General features: G+C 44.3%; 1 protein-coding gene across 2 annotated transcripts in view; it reads right to left on the reverse strand.

Annotated features, from left to right (window-relative positions):
• The window catches only part of LOC311238508 (rho GTPase-activating protein 21-like), a 50422-nt gene that overhangs the window by 22576 nt on the left and 4866 nt on the right, over positions 1–22980 (reverse strand). Inside the window, exons 1-6 of one of the 2 annotated variants that reach the window (XM_084326599.1) lie at positions 22095–22226; positions 19364–21359; positions 9600–9752; positions 9388–9490; positions 9172–9211; positions 5223–5342 (exon numbers count right to left, since the gene is read on the reverse strand). In XM_084326599.1, coding sequence (XP_084182725.1) covers positions 5223–5342; positions 9172–9211; positions 9388–9490; positions 9600–9752; positions 19364–21359; positions 22095–22190 — 2508 coding nt within the window. In that variant the 5' untranslated portion in view covers positions 22191–22226. Of the gene's footprint in view, positions 1–5222; positions 5343–9171; positions 9212–9387; positions 9491–9599; positions 9753–19363; positions 21360–22094; positions 22227–22980 lie in introns of those variants that run through there. The other variant, XM_084326600.1, reaches the window with a different exon arrangement.

Consider the following 22980-nt stretch of genomic DNA (forward strand, 5'->3'; position numbering starts at 1 on the left):
ATATTATATTTAGATATTACACTGATATTCATCCGGTTCGAAGGACCAATTGTAACTGAGGGGTACAATTCCCTGACTGTATTGAGAGTATGGTATTATTAAACCACTACTTAGTTATGTACTTTAATTACTGGCCATACAGTACACGGTATATCTGGTATATACACCCACACAAGAATACAACAATGACACCTAAAGTTCTAGTTGGAGGGATTTATTATTATAGTAGCAACAATAGGTTACAGAATGATAATTATGAATTGCGCTTATAAGGCAAAGAACACTTAAGTAGGTCAAGAGCGTAAGTCCATGAGCATATTAAGATGGGTATAATTGAATACCACCTGTAGCATAAGAATTACATAAGGTACACTCGTAGTCAGCTGGAGATACTAAGGGGGTTCCCTCCGGTTGTAAGCCAGCAGGGGAGAGGAATGTTCGAATGCAAAAGTCTGGATCAACGAAGAATAAAGAAGCTCCAGCTATGGGAGGCGGTACATTACTCCCTTGATCGGCAGACAAAAGCAGCAGCTATAATCCAGTATGCGCGACAGCATGGATGAAAGCCAGCCAGCCTCGGGTCCTAGAGGCGGGCTCGAGGGTGCTCCTCACAGGGTAGATCCCACACAGCAGTGGGGCAGACGGTTCTCTGCTCCAGCAGCCACAGTACCAAAAGCAATATAATCCAGCCGGAAAAGGCTCTGCATTCGCCGGTGTAGATTCTCCTGTGCACGGTACTTCACATTTAACTAGGTCGAACTTGCCGTTATTTCACTAAGCTCTGACACTTTTACTATCCTATTCGCACACGGTTCTAAGTGCTCTATTTAGACGCAAGGTTGCTCACTTCACTTGGTCGTTGACTCGTGGTGAAGGCTTTAACGTAATGAACTCAACTAGACGTTACTTTGAACGAAGTGCTGCTGTTTCCACCTGCGCCGTATTTATACGTAAGGTGAATAATCTAGTGCCAACCTCAGTTCTGTCTCGTATTACTGCGCAAACCTGGACATGTTGAGACAAGCCTTGGCGGTGGCTTTGAACTCGAACTTGGGGGTATGGCCGTTGGCGCCTAGGGGTCGCTGTCCAATAGGAGAACGAATATTATGGTCTGGTTTGTACCTAGGTAAAGGGATATTCCGTGTATATATACAAATAATATACAAGGGATATCAGACGATATACAAATATTATACATGGGATCTCAAGCAATAAATATATATATTCGGTTTAATCTGACCCTTTGTAACAATAATAATAATAATAATAATAATAATAATAATAATAATAATAATAATAATAATAATAATAATAATAATAATAATAATAATAATAATAATAATAACTTTATTTGTATAGCACTTTTCATACAGAGGTTGCAGTTCAAAGTGCTTCACAACAGTAAAAAATACAGGCATAAGCGAGCATAAAAAAAGATAGACAGGTAGCAAGGTATGGTAAATCACAGTGTTTCACATTAGGATCTAGCATCCCAATAGGCTCTCTATTTACAGTTTCATTCAATAATACAAATAATAAAAATAGTTTAAAATTATTCAGTTTAAAAATAGTCTAAAAATTATAAAATAGAACGGACATACAACAGGGTATTTAACACTTTAATCGCCATGGGTTAAATTCATAATTTACCATCCCTCGCCAGCTCTATTTGTCTATGGAGAAGTTCCCCTTCTTTGCAGGGCTATAACTTTTTAAATTCTATTGCTAAATTGCCATTATTTTTTTTGATCCACTTTTTCTCCCATTTTCTATATTTTCTCCCATCCCAATTTCGTATCATCCAATTCAACCCTCCCCTGTCACGAACGCTGTTTCTTGCCTCCCACAAGCCGGCTGCAATGTGGACTAAGTCATACATAGCACAAGTCCCCTCCGGTACTTGAGGTAACAGCAGTCGCATCTTTTCACCTGCGCAGCTCGATCTCTCAGTGGCGAGGAGTAACGCGTGGGAGGCTCACGCTGCCCCCGACACTTCCTGATTCTACTGCGCAGGCGCACCAACCGACTTGTAGGAGTCGCTGTCCACAACGCCCGATCCCCACCCATCAGTTTCCCACCCCCTAATACGGCCAATGTGTATTAGTACGGACAACCAGCTAAACTGAAAGCAAATGTGGAGCGCTGGGCTCGAACAGGCGAGCCCAGCGTCTCCAGATTTCGTGGCGAGCGCCTTGCCCACTACGCCACGTAGCCGCCCCTAAATTGCCATTATTATGGCCCATTCAATGTCCTATATGTATTGTTCAGGGTGTAGCAACGTTAAACTTTTTCATTCACATATTCATACTAAAATATGGTCTAAAGTATAAGTATGTTTTTATCGTTTTCTGCAGCTTTCTTCAGAACGTGATTTATAGCCCTAAATGCATTATATTGATGATCAAATACAGTTTGGTAGGAATCTGTGCGAGATAAAAAATTTCAACTGGACGTGATTCTAGAAGTTTCTACGCATCATCTGATGATGACCGGATGGGCGGGGGATCGTTTATAATTCCGTGGGCAGTGTTAGATGATTCATCCAGAGTGGGTCATATGTTCATCAGATCAGTTAGTATAGAAGACATTAGAAAATAACGCTGAATCTTACCGTGGCTTCCTCGCGCCGCTGGCAGAGGAGCATGGAACAGAATTTTTTCTATTATGGGATGGAGAAATGCCCGATCCATTTCCAGGTTGTATAATAGTATATACGTCCAAATCATGTTGTTTTTTCGAGTTATTTGCACCGATCGATGTTCACTGTGTCAATACGGAGTCTCTCTAACGATAGCGAGTGCCCGGACCACATATGGATGAGCACTACCGGTTCAAAGGTTAATTTCCGGCTGGCGATCTGCCGATCGGCCACCAGATAGCGCTCTTGAACCGCTAGAGAGTTGAGTGGAGCTTTGCACTGTGTCTCAGGGCTCCGGAAAGGAAATATGATTTCGATGACAGATTTTTGAAATATTGACATCAAAGACGAGTTACGGCGTCTTCGGCAGAATGAGCATGGCTAGGAATGACGTGTAAACTTGTTCACGGCGATCATAGTGTTAACATACAACAGAGCAGTGCATCAGTAAGAAGTAAAAAGTGTGATAAAATAGTTATCTTAAAATTACAGTGCATACAGTAGGAGGTAGTGAGATAAAATTAGCATAGAACCGACACATGAATTTGATAGGCAGTGTATAAAAGTAGGCAGGGTAAGAATAGTGCAGGTAAGTACAATTTGTGTCAGGATATCCCTGATGTTTCATTGAAATGCCTAAACAAAGAGATAGGTTTTAAGCTGTCTTTTGAAGATGTCTAGCGAGTTGGCTTCCCTGATGTTTTGGGGTAGTTTGTTCCACAGTTTTGGGGCATAGTTGATAAAGGCTGCATTACCGATCCTCTTTTGACTGTTTCTGGGAGCCTCTAATAGTCCAGCATCTGATGATCGCAGTGTTCTTGCTGGCGTGTAATTTAGTAGAGTGTTGGCGATGTAGCTAGGTCCCTGTCCATTTAGAGCTTTGTATGTAAGGAGAAGGACCTTAAAGTAATTTTAAATGTTACAGGAAGCCAGTGTAAAGCAGCTAAGACAGGACTAATGTGCTCGTTAGCAGTCGGGCTGCAGAGTTTTGGATTAGCTGAAGCCTCTCTGTGGTTTTCTTAGGGAGACCTGTGAAAAGTGCATTACAGTAGTCTAACCGGCTATATATGAATGCATGAATTAGCTTCTCAGCATCGTTCTGATTAATAAATGGTCGTACTTTTGCTATATTTCCGAGATGGAAGAACAATGTTTTCGTCACTTTGCTAATATGAGAATTGAAGTTCAGTTCTGAATCTATGATAACCCCGAGACTAGTGACCTCAGATTTGATCCAAGGGGTTAGTCCTCCCAGGTTCTTTATTAACGTTTATTTTTTAGTTTTGGGGCCGATAATTATTCAGTATTCATAATTTCAATTTAGTTCTCGTTTAGTTTCAGGAAGTTCTTACTCATCCATTTATTTATTGCCAGTAAGCAGTCTGTAATGGAGCTAATCGCTGTATCATTTGGTTCAGCAGATATGTACAGTTGTGTATCATCCGCATAGCTATGGAAACCTACATTATGTTCTCTGATGATATCACCCAGCGGTAACATGTAAAGGGAGAAGAGTAAAGGACCTAAGCAACTCCCTTGTGCAACTCCATAGTTGTTGTCGTATATATATCAGACATGTGATCTCCTAGTTTAACATAGAATTTCCTCCCTCTGATGTATGTTTTAAACCAGCCTAGCACATGTTCTGAGAAACCGACAAGGTTTTCAAGACGATCGATTAGAATATCGTGATCGATTGTATCAAATGCTGCACTGAGATCTAGCAGGATAAGGATGGGGATCTTATTCTTGTCAGAGTTTAGCCTGAGGTCACTGATTATTTTGGTGAGGGCAGTTTCAGTGCTATGATATTTTCTGAATCCCGACTGAAATTCTTCTAAGATGTTGTTGTCTTCAAGAAAGGAATTTATTTGAACTGAAACTATCTTTTCAAGTACTTTACTAATGAATGGTAGGTTGGATATTGGACGATAATTTGCCATTACATCACTATCCAAGTTTTTTTTTTTTTTTAGTAATGGCTTTACAACTGCTGTTTTAAAGGCATCTGGGAAAATACCAGTTCTAAGGGAAGTGTTTATGATATCTAGCACAGGGCTTGAAACACTATTAAACACCCGTTTGAAGAAAGCTGTAGGTATAGGGTCAATGTCTGAGGTGGAGGAGTTACATTCTGCATGTGAATCTTCTCATGGTTACATTGCGCGGTTTGCTGCAATCAGCTTTATTTCCATCATGAGTAATGCTGGCCCTGATCAAGGTTATTTTGTTGTTAAAGACTAGTGCAAGTTCTTCACACTTAACCGTTGATGACTGAGGAGGTGTAGGGGCAGTGTTGAGTAGTACATTAATAGTGGAAAAAAGGATTCTGGAGTTTCCAGCATTTTCTGTAATGATTTTAGAGAAGTAGTCTTTCCTTGCTAAGCGGATGGTTTTATTATAAGCAGTTAAAGCATCTTTGTATATATCACAGCATATGGTGGTTATATGTTATATGTGTGTGTGTGTGTGTGTGTGTGTGTGTGTGTGTGTGTGTGTGTGTGTGTGTGTGTGTGTGTGTGTGTGTGTGTGTGTGTGTGTGTGTGTGTGTGTGTGTGTGTGTGTGTCTATAGACAGTACAGACCTTGCTCTTGTCTGTGTTAAGCTGTTTGAAGTGCAGGAATCCCTCCTTGGTGGCGTCACAGAAGACATCTGACGAAGAGTCTCTCCTGGACCCCGAATCCTCTGAGGACCTGTCCAAAGCCTGAGACATAAGACACAAACACCAGTTAACCCTCTGAGGACCTGTCCAAAGCCTGAGACACAAGACACAAACACCAGTTAACCCTCTGAGGACCTGTCCAAAGCCTGAGACATAAGACACAAACACCAGTTAACCCTCTGAGGACCTGTCCAAAGCCTGAGACATAAGACACAAACACCAGTTAACCCTCTGAGGACCTGTCCAAAGCCTGAGACACAAGACACAAACACCAGTTAACCCTCTGAGGACCTGTCCAAAGCCTGAGACATAAGACACAAACACCAGTTAACCCTCTGAGGACCTGTCCAAAGCCTGAGACACAAGACACAAACACCAGTTAACCCTCTGAGGACCTGTCCAAAGCCTGAGACATAAGACACAAACACCAGTTAACCCTCTGAGGACCTGTCCAAAGCCTGAGACACAAGACACAAACACCAGTTAACCCTCTGAGGACCTGTCCAAAGCCTGAGACACAAGACACAAACACCAGTTAACCCTCTGAGGACCTGTCCAAAGCCTGAGACACAAGACACAAACACCAGTTAACCCTCTGAGGACCTGTCCAAAGCCTGAGACACAAGACACAAACACCAGTTAACCCTCTGAGGACCTGTCCAAAGCCTGAGACACAAGACACAAACACCAGTTAACCCTCTGAGGACCTGTCCAAAGCCTGAGACACAAGACACAAACACCAGTTAACCCTCTGAGGACCTGTCCAAAGCCTGAGACACAAGACACAAACACCAGTTAACCCTCTGAGGACCTGTCCAAAGCCTGAGACACAAGACACAAACACCAGTTAACCCTCTGAGGACCTGTCCAAAGCCTGAGACATAAGACACAAACACCAGTTAACCCTCTGAGGACCTGTCCAAAGCCTGAGACACAAGACACAAACACCAGTTAACCCTCTGAGGACCTGTCCAAAGCCTGAGACATAAGACACATATACAACACAAACACCAGTTAACCTCCTGAGAGCAAAGCCTGAGACATAAGACACATAAGAAAGACACAAATGCCAGTTAGGAGGGAACACGCCATGTGGAAGTGACCTTGAAGATTAATTTGAGATGCTGCTTGGCACTGGGAGTCATGTCTTCCAGGTCATAAATGTGTAATAAACACTGTGTCTATATTTGCGCCTATTCAAGTGTTGAAGGTTTAGTGTATAAGGGCCAGCTAAGCTAGACATGACATAGTTGTTGTCTAGGTATTCCGGAAGGTCTGTAGTTTCATATGAGACCACTATTTCTACTCTAGCTTCATAACTGAGCCCACTACAGCCTCTGAGAGATAGTAACGTCTCCATTCCTTTTGAATGCAGAGAAGGCCTTCAGAAAATAATCGTTGCATTTTTTTACAGCCATTCCTATTTTCCATATTATAACCAACTTCAATAGGAGCCATTCAGACTCTTATCTTTAGGGTGTGAACCAATCAGCTGCCAAACCTTTGGGCAGGAACTACCGATAAACGGATGACGTTGGATCAGGTAAATATTGGCAGTAGGGGTGTAACACTGTAACAGTATGCATATTCATCCCGCAATGTTATGGCCGTCACGGTTCGATACGTGCAGCCAATGCGAAGAATACGTCTGGTTTTGTTGAGTTGTTCTGCTCCTAGTCCAACGTGCATCTGTTGCCATGCGATGGTACTAAATGATCATAATACATGTCTGTAAGTGCGAGCCTGGTCGGGAGGTGAAGGGTCAGAGAGCAGAGGTCGATCTACATATATACGCGACAGATAAAGATAGCAGCCGTGGCATGGCTATTATACTAACGCTATAGTTCAAAATGGCAAACAGTCGAAGTTATCTTTGCGTCTGTTTGTTTGTTTTGTTTATTTACACATATAAAAACAATTACATATAATACAATATAATCCACAGAGAGATGTGAAGGAGAATTGCCTAAAAACCCTCTCTAGGGGCTTGTATGTGGCAATCTCCAAGAAGCAAAATTATACTGAGATTACATCAATATAAATAATAATAATAATAATACGAAAAAAAATGCTACATGTAACACGATGCAAAACTGCAAAGTTGATTCTAAACGAGTCGTGCATCATTTTGGAATTGTTAGCGCTATGTCATCCGTGACAGCAAGTGGACTAACGAAATAACGAGTGGAATTTTTAAATAAGCAAGAAGAACAACAGAAAATAAGGATTTATTTTTATTATCTTATTCTTTTTATTATCTTGGACGGAATATGCAGTCAGGTACATTAGGTAAGCAACTTTGAAAACGGTGCCGGGTCCAGGGCTCAGCCGTCTTTGTAATCACTATATTTACTCACTTCTTCTGATAATCTTTATTGTAATTGGTTCATGGTACAAATTCAATGTAACTATGAAATTCAATGTAACTATCGATAATGTTAGCTAGCTAATTTTAGATATCGTTAGCACCCTGATATGTCACCGGAGCCAGGCAGAAAAAACAGGACAACAAAAACGACTTATCCCCACTGCTTTTAAGCCTCTAGATACCAAAGCAGACAGGGCCAAAACCATTGTGTATGTTCACTGTTGTGTTTACAGTTTGATACCCTAAAGGGCAACTATCTCAGGGAGGACTATAAGACATTAAGTGGAACTAAGTATAACTTGCACTACTGTTTATTCAAAATAAATGAAAAGAAACCTAGCCTCATGGATTTGGGATTTTTGTTGCTTTATTCCTGTTGTACCGTGACCCCAAAACCGAGGTACATACCTACTATTATACCCCTAAGTGGCAGTATTAACTCATTGGATGCCACGCAGTTGAGCATCGTTTGTACTTACCACACCAAGCTCTAAGATAGGAATAAGTGGCAGTGTTTGCAGGGCTATAACTATATTCTATATTATAGCTATGGATACAATACTATGGCCTATTTGACATTGACTATCTATCATTCAATATGTGAAAAAAAAATGTCATCCATACATTCCTGTTTTATACCGTGGTAAATATGAGTATAGTTTTAGAGTGATCCTGTCTAATCCCAGAAAACGACGCTATGCAGCAATACGTGCATTTCACTAAAAGCGTTGCCGTTTCTTGCCTGGACATGGTACTATTTCGAAATCAAATCTATATTATCGGTATTATGTTTCATCATGAATGCATGAAAGGGTGGGGGTAGTTTTTTGATGCTTTGATCGTCACCAACGGCATACATTGTGGAGTAATGTTACAGACACATGTTGTGATCGAGGTGAAATCATGGTTGGATCACAGCAGGATTGATATCATATAGCCCTTACCTTCACTAGGATGTACCCCATAAAGAATATTCCAATTATCTAATCACGAGTCCCAGTATTGGTGTCGATCGTGTCGCCAACATAATCCGCCACACATCATGCATCGGGAGCACTTGACACTTCTCAATCCGATCGGGACAAACGCTCCACTTGCCCGACAAAGAAAAGTCCGACCGGAGACTTTTGATCAACGCACAGGCCAAGATATAATGTTTCAAAGGGTGCTCGATACTGCCACCTGGGTCGATGCGGCCGGTATTGCACTTTGGCATTCTCAGGATGATTCCCCATGTTAACCCTGAGTCTGTGTGCCTGTAATTAATGGAAATATCGAATAAAAGAAATAATGATGAAAACCCGACTATACTCGGGTCTGGCGCTGAACGGTTGGCGAGTTAACCTGACTTTCCTCGTGCCTGGCGCTGATTGAGTTAAGCTGGAAAACCAACTCATACCGAGCTGATGTAAATTAGCTCGGATGAGGGAAGCAACAGTTGTGATTGGAGGATCAAGAAAAGAGGGCGGAGCTTGAGATAGGTAAATAAATTGTTTGACTCACCTTTGGTCTGAGACCCTTCAGACCGGGAATTATAGACGTCCTACATAGGAAAGATAAAAGAAGAAATTATATTAAGATATGCTATTCTTATTCTGTGACATGTAAACGTGAGGTATGATGAAAGGAGATACCTGACTTAATAAATACAATTTTTATTATTAAGTACAGTACACAAAATGCACTTATATATTTTAGACTCCAGTGACTAGAACTCACCCTCTGGTCTCATCCCTGTAGTTATCCAGACCCTCATCGTATGACTTGGACCGCTCTGTTTTGGTACCAGAATCGGTCTCGGTGATCGTGAGACGAAGAGAATCTATAGAGAGTGGGTCAAACAATTAATTACAAATCATATGTAAATGTGTTTCAAATCCACTTTTTGGAAAATCAACAGTTTTTTCTTTTTTCTCCCTTTTTACGAGTACCTTGGTCATGTGACAGCTGTCGTCGAATGAGAGGAGAGGGAGAGGGGGGGCTGGGGGGGATGGTGGTGATGACAGGAGTCCCAGAGATCAGGGCCGAGGCGGTGACGTGTAGGCGTGTGCCGTCGTGGTCGAGGCTGGGACTGGAGGGCTCGTCTGGGGAGGGAAACCACACAAGATTCAAGAGTCGAGAGTTTATTCATCACATACATACCAGGGCATACAGTGAAATGCGGTCGGCCATGCCCACTACGATTGTGCAAACATACAATAGTAATAATAGTAAATAGTAATAAAATAAGTAGAATAGACATGATAAAATAGACATGTTAATAAATCACTTAAAGGCACTGGGTCCTATTACTTCTATGTGATTGATTGATTGATTGAAACGTTTATTAACAGATTGCAGAATGGGTACAGTACAGTACAGCTCAATACATACAATTGTTAAGAGGATGCAGACCTGAGAAAGACTTTCGTCTTGTTTCCATCAGGGTCCCCCATTTTCAATTCATCATATGACACACATGACATACAGATAGACAGTACTGCTACATCTATACATTTATGACATACCAGATTTTCAAATACAGTACTGTTTGTGATACTAAAAAAATCCAGAAGAAGAGTATATACATTTGACATAGAAACTGTGCATTGGGGGAGGTTGGGTAGGTGGGGTGGGGCTGTACATTGGAGGTGGGGGGGGGGGGGGGGGGGGGTTGGGTAGGGGGGGGGACACTGTACATTGGAATACTGACATACATTTGACATGGAAACTGTACATTGGAGGAGGTTGGGTAGGTGGGGTGGGGTTGGGTGGGGCTGTACATTGGAATACTGACAAAGCCATGCTTGGTCTTTATTGTACAACTGGGTTAGGACATTTGTAGGGGCCAGTTTTGAATTGCAGTCTCCCGTAGGTGTTCTTTGAGAGTGTTTTTGAAGGTGGGTAGTGATTTACATTCCTTTACAGCTTTGGGTAGGGCGTTCCACATTGTTGTGGCATAATTGCTGAAACGTGTTTAGTCCCTTGTTTGAGCCGAATCTGGGTTTTACATAATTTGTGGAGCTCCCTCTGGTGTTGTGATCGTGGTATTCACTGACCTTTGGGAAGTATTTTGACATGTACATGGGTACCTTGGTCGTGTAGTGTATCTTGTAGACCAGGCCCATTGCAAGTTGCTGTACTCTGTCGTCTACTCTAAGCCATCCTAGGTTGGCAAAGTGTGCAGGGGTGAGGTGGGTTCTAGGAGTCAGGTCAAGCAGTAGTCTGACTAGTTTGTTTTGAGATGTTTGTAATTTGGTTTTTAGTGCCTTTGAGGTGCTTTGGTACCATGAGGTGCAAGCATAGTCGTAGTACCCTTGAATGAGTGCTCCTGCCAGAGTCTTCAGGGTATTCTTGTTTACCAGGGAGGAGATCCGGTACAAGAATCGAGTTCGTTGATTGACTTTTTTTATTACATTGGATGCCATTTTGTCACAGGAAAGATTAGCCTCTAGGATGGAACCCAGGTAGGTAATTTCATCTTTCCTTGTGACAATATTGTCACCCACTGTAACTGAGAAGCCGTCTGTTTTGCTGAGTTTGTTATTTGAACCGAAGAGAATGGACTCTGTTTTGCCCATGTGTAATGATAGTTTGTTGTCGGCGAGCCATATGCAGATTTTGCCTAGTTCCGAGCTGAGGGTTTTTTCAACCTGTAACTTGTTCTTGTCAGAGACCAGCAGGGCTGAGTCGTCCGCAAACAGGAACAAGTTGCATTCACAAGCTGACGACATGTCATTTGCATAAATTAGGAACAGTAGTGGTCCTAGTATGCTTCCTTGTGGAACACCACAGTTCACTGTGAGGGGGGGGGATAGGGTACCGTTTACCTCCACCATCTGTTCTCTCCCCTCCAGGTAGGATTGTATCCAGCTCACTGATAAACTATCAAAACCAATTGCTTTTAGCTTGTCAATCAGAATGGTGTGATTGACAGTGTCGAAGGCCTTTTGTAGGTCTAGCATGACCATGCCGCAGTATTTGCCCGCGTCCACCTCTTGCTTGATGTGGTCGTTCAAATAGAGAAGGCATGTGTCAGTGGAGTGGGATGTTCTGAAGCCAGATTGGAATTCGTAGATTAGATTTTTATCCGTAAGGTACTTTTCGACCTGTTCGTATACTATTTTTTCCATGACTTTCGAGATGGATGTAAGGATAGAAACAGGGCGGTAGTTGCCTGGGTCTAATTTGCTGCCCTTTTTGTGCAGGGGTGTTACTCTCGCTATTTTGAAGTCCTTGGGGACGTGTCCCTGTTTTATGGAGAGGTTTATTATGTGTGTGATGACTGGGGTGATGGCGGCTGCTGAGTCTCTGAGGAATTTGGAGGGGATGTTGTCATGGCCAGTGGCCTTGTTCGGTTGGAGGGCGCTCAGTTTATTGAGTACCTCATCTGTAGTTACCATTTCCAGTTTGAAATCGTCTTTGTGGACGCCTAGGTTCTTGTAGTATGCTACTATGTGTTCTACCCCATACTGCCCTGAGTGGGAGGGTAGTTTGTTTACCAGTGTTGTGGCTATGTTTGTGAAGAAAGTGTTTAAGTAATTGGCTACATCCAGTTTGTCTGTGATGAGCGTGTTGTCCGTCTTTATGTTTATGTTTGAGAACCTGGTTTTAAGTTTTTTACTGCAGCCTAGTTGATTATTGAGTAATTTCCAAAGTTCACGTGGTTTATTTTTGTTTTCCTCAGTTTTGTCATTGATGAAATTTTCTTTTGCAGTTTTTAATCATGGAGTTTACGTCATTTCTTAGTCTGTTTCTTTCTAGTTTGTCCCTATGCTATACTTGCTGTTACTAACTATACTATGTAATAATCACAAAAAGTTATTTTCTTAAAGTGTCCTATTTTCCCTTCCTTTAAAGCAGTGGTCACCAACCCGTCGATCGCATTTTTTTTTTTTTTTTCTTTTTCCTGAGAGTCCACATTACAGTTCTACTTTTGTTTTGATGTGAAAAGTGATGCTGCACTTAGCACTGACTGAGAAAGTACATATTACAGTTCTACTTTGACAAACATATTTACAATTAGCATTTTATAATGTTAATAATATGAGAGTCCACATTACAGTTCTACATTTGTTTTGATGTGAAAAGTGATGCTGCATAAGATGACTGCACTTAGAACTGACTGAGAAAGTACACATTACAGTTCTACTTTATAAAATGCTAATTGTAAATATGTTTGGCAATGTTAATAGGAGAAGGTCCACATTACAGTTCTACTTTTGTTTTGATGTGAAAAGTGATGCTGCATAAGATGACTGCACTTAGCACTGACTGAGAAAGTACATATTACAGTTCTACTTTGACGTTTTAATGTTGGACCAAAGCATTACATGTACGGTAATTAGAATACAGGCAAATAAAAGTCATTTAGTTTAAAGTACAATCTTGGCTGTCTTTTTCTCTCAACGCTTCAATAGGTAGATCTTGCCTTCACGAAAAAATAAAAGTGATCTTGGGCTTAAAAAGGTTGGTGACCACTGCTTTAAAGTGTCCTTTTCTTGTGTGTTTAAAGTGACTTATGGTGCATTTGTGTGTGAGCAAGTGCAGAATATTGTGTTGTGTGCGTGTATGTGTGTGTTCATGTGTGTGCTTGTGTGTGGAGAGATCAGTGTTCAGTGTTCTGATGGCCTGAGGGAATAAGCTGAGCCTTAGTCACACGCGTCATTCAGTTGTAAAACTAATAAAAGTCCAATTTTATAAAATTATAATATAATATCTCAAGACATTCTCTTGTAAAATGGTGCTATTTTCGGAGATGTGTGTGTTATTAGTTTTATACATACATAAATACTGCAGATTGGAATTAACATTAATTTGGTTTCCTAAAAGGATGCATCACTAGCATCATTTGAATAAGATAAAATGTGAAATGTGTCTTTCGGCATATCCCTCCTAGATACACACACAGACACAGACACTGTAGTCTCCGCCACACATTATGTATTTGAGAGCCATCAGAACAGCAGATAATTAACAGCACACTGGTTATTAGCCTCAGTAAGCCTTCTACTGTACACCTCTATAATAATAATAATAACTTTATTTGTATAGCATAATTATTGTACCGCGACAACCTCCCTGTTCTCGTCATCTCTTTTATATTGCTGCACAAATGCAAACACAAATGCATGAATTAGAAACGCTATGATAAGGCCACACGCAAGACTAAGAGCAAATACAGCACAGACAAAGACATAGTCATGATGTTAAAGGGAGGTGCCATACATGCACACACACGCACGCAAAGAAACCATAAAACAAGGAAGGGTCATCACTGTGTAGCACGTTTGTGCCAAGGACACTTTCAATTCAGCCAACAGTGAGTTGAATGGGGTCAGCCATCTCCTCATTTATGACCCGTCATTAGCTAACGTTTTGATATATTGGTTGATGTATATTTCCTCAGATAGCTTGTATATTTAGAATTTTAATACAGGCTTCAATAGAACTGGCGCCAAAGTCTGTCACCAAACAGAGCATAGAACGCTGGTATTCTGCTGTGATGACCCTTCCTTCTTTTATAGTGAACTTGCATACACCGAGGAAGTGAGCCAACATTACATCATGACTCGCAGACAAGGACCGTGTCACTGATATCAAATTATCAACCGGATGACAAACCCTAAAAACACATGGGAAGAGACTCCAACGATACAATTACAGTTCAGTCATTATTAACCACGTCTGCTACAGTATTACACGTACAACCAATGACCGTCTGTCTGCCTGCCTGCCGTGTGTCTGTGAGGTACTGCAGGTCAGACGAGGGACAAGGTGTCTTTTACGACTAGCCTTGTGATGACAGCCAGCGAGCCAAGCAGCACGTATTGAGCGACAGACTGCCGGCGTAGCGTATTAAAACCAGCTACAATCGTAATGGCTTAGAGTCTGGATCGTTATCCTAATCACTTCCTCTCTGGCAATTTTACCGTTGTAAAGCTGCCTTTCAAAATAACCCACTTTTGACGATAATGACATAAAAAAAAGGCAAAACACACGGACTTATACATACATGTTCAACTCTACTCAAGTCTAGCACACAAGACAAAGACTATGATTGAACCAAACGGCAAACTGTCTACTCTACTTATCTCTCTCTCTCAACAAACATCTAGAAGATTAAATTCCTCCAAGAGCCTTTTTTGTAACATTCAAAAGAGATTATTATGAAACATCTGAGCTGCTTTCTATTGCGCCGATTGCCACAATGTCAAATTGAACCCGCCATCAAACCTCACAGATCGATCCCCCCGACACTGCAGGCCTCCTGCCAAACCAAGACAGATGCTCCCCATTTCATTTAATCATTTGTTTGTATATCTCCCCCAATCAGTTTCTGGGAAGCCAACGGCCAGCGGCCATTTAGAACTCATACGGTCGCTATTCATCCTTAAAAAGGTTTGTCAGCTTTGAGACAATCAAAGACAGATCTAGCAGTGTGCGCACCACAAAACCAACGCTGCTCGTCATGAAGGAATCAAAGCCAAATCACGTCAGTCGTCTTGAGCTGAGGCGGCACACATGGAAAATGATAAGGAGTTCTGGAAAACAACTCAACTGCTGGTCTGCCTGTGGAAACAAAACCTCTGGAACATGAAGACACCGGGGCCTCATTTATCAATATTTCCGTAAATGTGAAAGTTGATTAAAAAATAATACTGTGCCACAATTTATTTAAAACTCTGTTTCCAAGGGCTCTTCATAATCTAAATTGAAGTGGAAGAGGAAGGAGTTTGAGTGTATTAAAACATATCTCTGTATGTGTGTGTATTAAATGAGGCCCTTGGTGTAGAGACACCATAAACTAATGGGCAACAAAAGAGAAAATACTGTATGTGGCTGAGAGAGAGAGAGAGAGAGAGAGAGAGAGAGAGATAGATATAGAGATAGAGAGAGAGATAGTGAGAGTGAGAGAGAGAGCGAGAGCGAGAGAGAGAGGAAGACAGAGGATATGATTAACCCCTGCGGGTTCTAAGACACTCCGAGTGACTCCCGTTGGCCAATGATGAGGTCATCCTGAGACTAACAGGTGACGGACAGGTGGACGAGTTGGAGCTCGTATGGTCTCGTCTACAGAGAACTTGTGGCGCCGATTCAAAAAACAAATGGAAGTAGGCTATGCGATCAGCTCAAACTATGAGTTATTACATCTTCATCCAATCCAGTCCAATTAAGAAGCTCGTAAAAACAAAACGCACGAGGAAACACAGGGGGAAAGCTGCAGCTCCATTCCACTCTGACAGCTTGTTATGTCGCGGATGGATTCCATTTCTCAAGACAAAACCGCAGAAAATTCCAACATATTTGCTCACGGTAGACAGGTGGGGGTGAGCGTGCCATGGTGCATTGGTGCACACGCTGCCGTGGCGTGTCAGTAGTACGCTGTCCTCTACCCAGGAGAAGCCATTTTGCCAGAGCAATAATGTATAGGGTAGGGTACGGGTTGTTTTGACAGCAATTATTATGAGATCCAATTGACGCAGATAGCTGTAGGAATGTTCCCATTTCTTTGTTATGTCACCATGACCCATTATGGAAAGGGCAGGTTCTTAGGTTTCCCCTGGGAGGAGGTGTGTGGGGGTGGGGTGTGTGTGTGTGTGTGTGTGTGTGTGTGTGTGTGTGTGTGTGTGTGTGTGTGTGTGTGTGTGTGTGTGTGTATGTTTGTGTGTATGTTTGTGTGTGTGTGTGTGTGTGTGTGTGTGTATGTTTGTGTGTGCCTATTCCGATGCCTAGAGATGGTCGCCTAGGAATGGCACGGTTTCTAGTGACATGCACTAAACGCTGCTTAGCGGCGTTTCCTGGGATTACACAGAATTACTCTAAAACTATACTCATATTCACCATGGTATAAAACGCGAATGTATGGATGAAAATCAGTTTTTTGCATCTTGACCGGAAGAAACTCAATGACAATCGACTATATTATTAGATCCATAGCTATAATATTTAATATAGTTTTAGCACTGCAAACACCGGCATGTATCCCCATTCATTAGAGCGCTGGCACACCTCTGGCGCTGAATGTGTTAATGTGAGACAGAGTACCCCCTAATCGGCAAAAATTACATTTGAATAGATAAGATATCACTATGAAACTTTCCCAGTTTGTTATGTACATATAAACTAAGAAAAAATATATTGCAAGTTTTCTGAATTGTATGTTTATATATGCAAATGAGACACTTCCTCGTTAAATATGCCCACATTTGCATATATCGCCAAGACACGAATCACCAACATGGATAATGCCAGATTCAAAAACTTGGTTTCATTTTGTTGATGCATTCAAAGTGAAACTTTTTTCAGAAGGGATTGTGGCTATGTCCTCTTATCAGCCCACACATCAGGAAATACTGTCTACTGTCATAAGAGATTTAATAAAATCACCTAGTTTTGGTATCAAATGTGCTGTAAACCTGGCTATGAATGGTATATCAACAAACCCTTCTGTAATTAGAAGCAGGATATGGATGGGAAGAAATGTGGAAAGTTTGGTGTGTGTAGGTACTAGGAAAATGGAGTTCCGTGTCTTTGTGTGTAAGTAGAATGCATAAAAACTAGTTTTTGAGAAAACGCCCTCAAGGTTCTGTATTGTAATTGTGATCTATGGACACAATCAGACTAAATGAAGTAAAATAAACAACTAATTGTCTGTTTTTGATATTTTATTGCCACTAGTTTGAAATAAGACATGTTAAGGAAGCAAAAAATCTAACAAAATCTCAATATCGTAGAGAAAAAAAGGCTAAAGGGTGGTTTCTGGGGTTCTGTCTCGCATTAAGTTGAAAACACCCACGAGCACTGAAATCAGGAGTGTCAATTCTCTAAGGGGGGGGGGGGGGGGCTACTTCCTTCACCACTTACTGTAAATGCCCAGATACACTGTGTTCTAACTGTAACACTGCTGACCAAGTTACGCCTGAAGGTATTAAATGACGCATTAATGACGTTGATGTCTGTAGGCTACGAAATTTGACACGTGTTCATCGGTGATACAGCACACAGAAGGACCGTGATTCCATATACAATTCTAGAAAAATTACTTTGAACGACGGCCAGCAAGAGACAACAACCACCGAAACGTCTGTTAGTTCTGACGTTCTGTGGTCGCAGTCATGTTGCGTGATCGACAGAAAATGAACTGGTTAAGTAGGTTAACAAGAGAACAACAGCTTCTTTTTAACGAGGAGCTAGGTAGCACACGTGTGTGTGAAAACGTTTATCGTGTACACACAAGAAAGAAAGTATGGTACTACTTTCCTTGATGCACTAATTATAACTTGTTATTTAGAAACTACAAAGATAAACCCCCCTCTGAGTGGAAGAGCATTGTGGTTCTATTACCATTTTATTGTCAGATGGATTCTAGAAATAGAAAATGATATAACAGTATGAAGCCATTTATACCCGACTGTTCAAGACAGACAGACAGACAGACAGACAGACAGACAGACAGACACACAGACACACAGACACACACACACAACTAGGGGTGGACGGTATGGTCTAAAATGTATATCACGGTATAATTTGAAGCATAGACGGTAACGGTATATATCACGGTATCAGTGTTTCCGTTAGAATTATTTTTTTGCCTGATAGGCAGGCTATATAAATAATGACATCCTCAAGGCATGTAGATTTATAATATTTTAACTTAAAACTAGGCTACTTTTGCGTATACAGTCATTATATTCCAAATAAAATAAGTCCCGAGTCGAGACTCCGTGCTGCTCCCAACGAATCACAATAGTATGCAACTGCAGAGCCGCAGAGTAGGGGGCGCTTTCAGGTCCGGTCACAGGCCCGGCTCAACAGCGCCCCCACCCAACGGCTGAATTGCCAATGGCTGAATTGGAGTACTGCACTGTGCCGGTACAGATGGGTGGGTTATGGTGGATTCTGCGGCTCTGCAGCTGCATATGCTTCTCGCAAAATCCGTCCACCCCTAACACACACACACACACACACACACGCGCACACACACACACACACACACACACACACACACACACACACACCCTTTCTACCCACTCTCTGCTCTTCTCTCCTCCCCTTCTCATCTCTCTAGTAGATGATTGAATATAATTCAGATTCCCCTTCCTAACAGAAACCCCCCGAGGCTAATGGATATATTACACATCTGTCTTGCTGAGCATCACCCCTGTGACAGATGGTGAAAAGAGATGACCAAGAAAGAGTGCGTAATTGTTATCGACAAGACTCTTGGCAATACGATACAGGGGTCCCAATTCAATATACCATTACTGTATGAAAATATATTTGTGTAAGGATATCATGGTATAAAGACTTTGAAACGTGGCTACAATTCTGTTAAGTCGCAGTGTATATTTGACTCACTCTTAAAAGAGTTTAGTTTTGTTTTAGTTTAGTTTTATCTGTTGGAGAGGGACAACGTACATTAAGGAACATTTTATAAAATAGAATGTAAATGTACCCAATTGTAGCCAAAAGGCTAGTTTACATTGTCCCCCTGAACACATTTAACACCAGCTGGGTGTGCATTTGGGTCAACAGTTTCTAATGTACTCTTAAAGAATGAAATATACAGTATACTGATCTTTGAAAAAAAAAAAAAAAAAAAACACATCCCAATACTGTGTCCCTGCTGCTGCCACAGGGGGGGGGGGACTACAACAGAAAGGTGATGTTGGCGGCGGCGGCAGTAGTACAGGCCATGCTGTGAACTTACCTATGAAGGGGATGGAGTCCAGAGAGCCGTCCAGGTTGTCAGAAGAAGCGGAGTCTCCAAACCTCTTCCCCCGCGCGTCGCCGGGCAGTCGACACACCCGTCCCTCTGGGGAGCTGATCCGCACCGAAGGCGGCGACGTAGACTTTGCCCCCGGCGCCTCGGGGTCGCTGACGGCCTGGATGTAGGACAGGTGGCGGATAGGTTTTTCGCAGTTTTTCGGCCTTCTCAGCACCACTACTGCGGCGTCCGGTCCCTCCACGCCTTCCCCCGGCCTCCCGTTGGTCCGCGCCGGGCCGTCGGCGGAGTTCTCCCTGACCTTTGACCTAAGCGTGATGGTTCTGTTGGCGGCGGAGGGGCTGGAGGGAGAGGAGACGGTGGTGGCGTGCTGTAGCGGTCGGTGAGCGGGCGATCTGGTGGAGGGGCCCGAGCAGGAAGCGGACCTGGCTGCCAGACCCACCTCCTGCCTGCCCTCCACCTTCAGGCTGTCGGCCCGTGTCCGGAGTGCCAAGTGCTGCAGGGGCGAGGTGAAGCCGAAGTGGTTACCCACCAAGGCGGCTCTTTGGTCTTTGAGAGGGTCTGTGGCGTTAGCGGAGGATAAGGCGGGAGACGGGTCAGAGAGGGGGTTTTTGACAGGCAGCCGCGAGGGCCTACTAACCAGACCGTCTGTCCTAGTGGGTCTCGCGGCATCCGTCGTACCTTTAGGAAACACCGGAGTGGAGCTAGAGAACCCGGCCCCACGCCCCTCCACCTCATGCCCAGCCAGGCTCCTATGAAGCTGGGGCAGAGACCTCAAGCCTGTCCCCTGTCTGCTGGCTCTAGCCTCCTCTCCCCGGCACAGCAGCACCCTGTCCGCCAGCTCTGGCCCGCTGCACGTGGCCCGGTCCCCAGACGCCAGCCCCCTGGACTCTCCGGGCTGCCGGCCCAGGTAGTCGCAGGAGCGCGCCCGGGGTTTGGGGAGCCCTGTGGGGGCGGAGGAGGGCAACGTGTCCTGGGAAGCGCTCCGAGGCCAGTCCCTGGTCGGTACCGTCCTCTCCGCCCCGCCGCCCAGCCTGTCTTGGGAGGCGCTGCGCAGCGGTGTCACCACAGGAGGACCCTGGTACCCCATTCCCACCCCTCGATCGTGGGAGGTACTCCTCCGCCTCGCCTGGGACCCCAACGCCAGGGCGGCACTGGGAGAAGGGGGCGTGTGGAGAGACGGCTGAGAGTAGGCGGAGCTGCCGCTGGCGGCGCGCAGGCTGTCCAAGCGCTCCTGGATGGTGCGACAGCCGTACGAGTGGAGCCGCTTGGCGTCGATGTAGTCCTTATAGGTGGTGTAGTTCCGCCAGTCGATGTTCTGGTGCGGGGAGGTGGAGGGGGCCGTCGGGGAGGGGGAGTAGTGGCTGTTGTTCGGGGAGGCGGCGGGGGAGAAGGCATCGGGCGAGGCAGGGGTGAGAGGGGCTCGCAAGGATGGAGATAAGGTGTCCCGGTAGACCTGGCCCGTCCTGGAGCCGGAGGGCGAGGAGTAGACCGAGGGTTCCGTCGGACAGGAGGGGGCGTACTGCGCCTGCGTTCCCCCGGTGGACAGGGAGGCCACGAGGGGTCTGGCGGCTCGGGCCGAGCCCGCGTCCGGTGGCGGAACGTACCGGTTCTCCTCTGTCCTGTGACTGGGTCCCGCCCGAGCCGCTCGAGGTCCCCGGTCCACCGGGTCGGGCGGGACCACCACTGTCCTCAAGCTCTCGTCACACACACTCACCACCGCCTGGGTCTTCGAGGCATGTGGGGGCGGAGGGGACGGTGGGAGGGGAATCTCCACGCGGTAGCCCGTGTCCGCGGGTCCCCCGTGTCTCCCGGGGCCCTGGGGGGCCTCGCTGGCTGGAGAGGGCTCCGGGGCCTGGGCCATGCCCGCGGCCTTCGCCTCTTCTATCCGAGGGTAGCAGATGGGAGGCGGCTCTGGGATGTGCCGGGCATTACCGCTGTACGCCTCGTTTCCTTTGAGGTATGCATCCTGGGAATAGGCCTGCAAGAGATTACAGGGACATTATGTCACTACAGCTGCCGAGAAGGATGAAGCACTGAAATAGATTCACATTAAAAACCCTCTGGGAGCCTTCGCACGCGCACACACACCCCGGGACAAGTTACAGTAGCACAGCCCCGAATTAAATATACAGTACTGCCATTATACAAGAAAGGAAGAGAGAAAGTTGGGCCCAGGTCATAATAACCATGAAATATTACCGCTTCACTTTCGACTACAAAGGGGAGCTAATGATAAGAGTCTCAATCTAGCAGGGGCATTTTTTTTGTACTACAGCCTTTGTGTGACGTGACGAGGTTATCAGGAAGACAAACACACTGTCACTGAATTCGCATAGAGAGAGCGAGAGAGCTGTATGGGACAGATAAACACCAAGACACAGCCTGCCTCTAGAAATGAAACGACAAAGTCTATAGTATAATAACCTCAAACTAAAAACATACCCATTCCTCCTTTAACCAATTCTCATCTGTGGAACAGTGGGGAAGGGTCAGTGGTGCTACTGCTATGTGACCTCTCCACATAAAGCAACTGGCGTGGCCGCAGGGGGGGGGGGGGGGGGGGGAGAGAGAGAGAGAGAGAGAGAGAGAGAGAGAGAGAGAGAGGAAATCAGAAAGGGGAAAGAGGGAAACGGAGATAGAGGGCGGGTTGCCAGGTCCAGAATAAAGCCGCACAACCGGGCATGAGGACAGAGCTGGCAGAGGCGTTACCCACCTTTGACCGTGAAGAGTCAGCCCCGAGGCACGAGGAGAAGGTGGACAGGGTACGCCAGTGTCGGCCTTTGGCAGCCAGCGTTACTTCTGTCAGCATGGCTCCAAAAACTCCACTGACGCGCTAACGACCAAGTCTCTCAGGTGCCGTAATCGAGACTAATCGGAAAGAATGCCTCGAAAGCCCCCGCCAGTAAAAACCCCACTGGCTCTCCAGTGAAGGACTGGCCCAAAGCATCCAGGTGTTGCCTTGGATTAACGATAATAACTATACTAGTAATAATACAACCTCAGGGAACACTTGTAATCCAGTGTTTAATATACTGTGACTGCCCTCGTCGTTGTAAGGTATGAGCTCTCGGAGGGAATGAAAGGGAGACAGGAGGCGTGTTGGACTTTAATCGATAGCTGTCATCATACCTGAGGTGTCGGGTTACGCTTGTACTAACAGGAGCAGCGAGCTCCTTTGCCCCGCCCTCGAGATAGGCATACAGTGAAAAAAGAAAAAAAGAAACTACCTTCACTCAGAGATCAGAGAACCCCCTTGAAATTCGCAAGAAGGGAGCGGGGAATTAGTCAGAGTTCAGGGAAGGAAGAACACTTCCACCAAAACATGTCTTCTCTTATAACTAGCACAAGGGAAGGTAGGCCTACTGGATTATATATCATTCAGCTTTAGGGGATTCACAACTTCTAGACGGTGCAATATAAAAAAGAAAAAAAAACACGACGAGGTGGTAATTCAACAGAAAAAAAGCAGTGAATCATGCACCATGACAACACAGGGAGAGAGGGAGACAGATATTCTAGTCGTTGGTTAGTAGAGTTAGTAACCCTCCTTACCAGAGCAGTGATATCCCTGGAAAACTGCAGTCCACAGGTTAGACAAG

This window comes from Notolepis coatsorum (assembly GCF_963971535.1).
Source record: "Notolepis coatsorum genome assembly, chromosome: 12".
NCBI lineage: Eukaryota > Metazoa > Chordata > Actinopteri > Aulopiformes > Paralepididae > Notolepis > Notolepis coatsorum.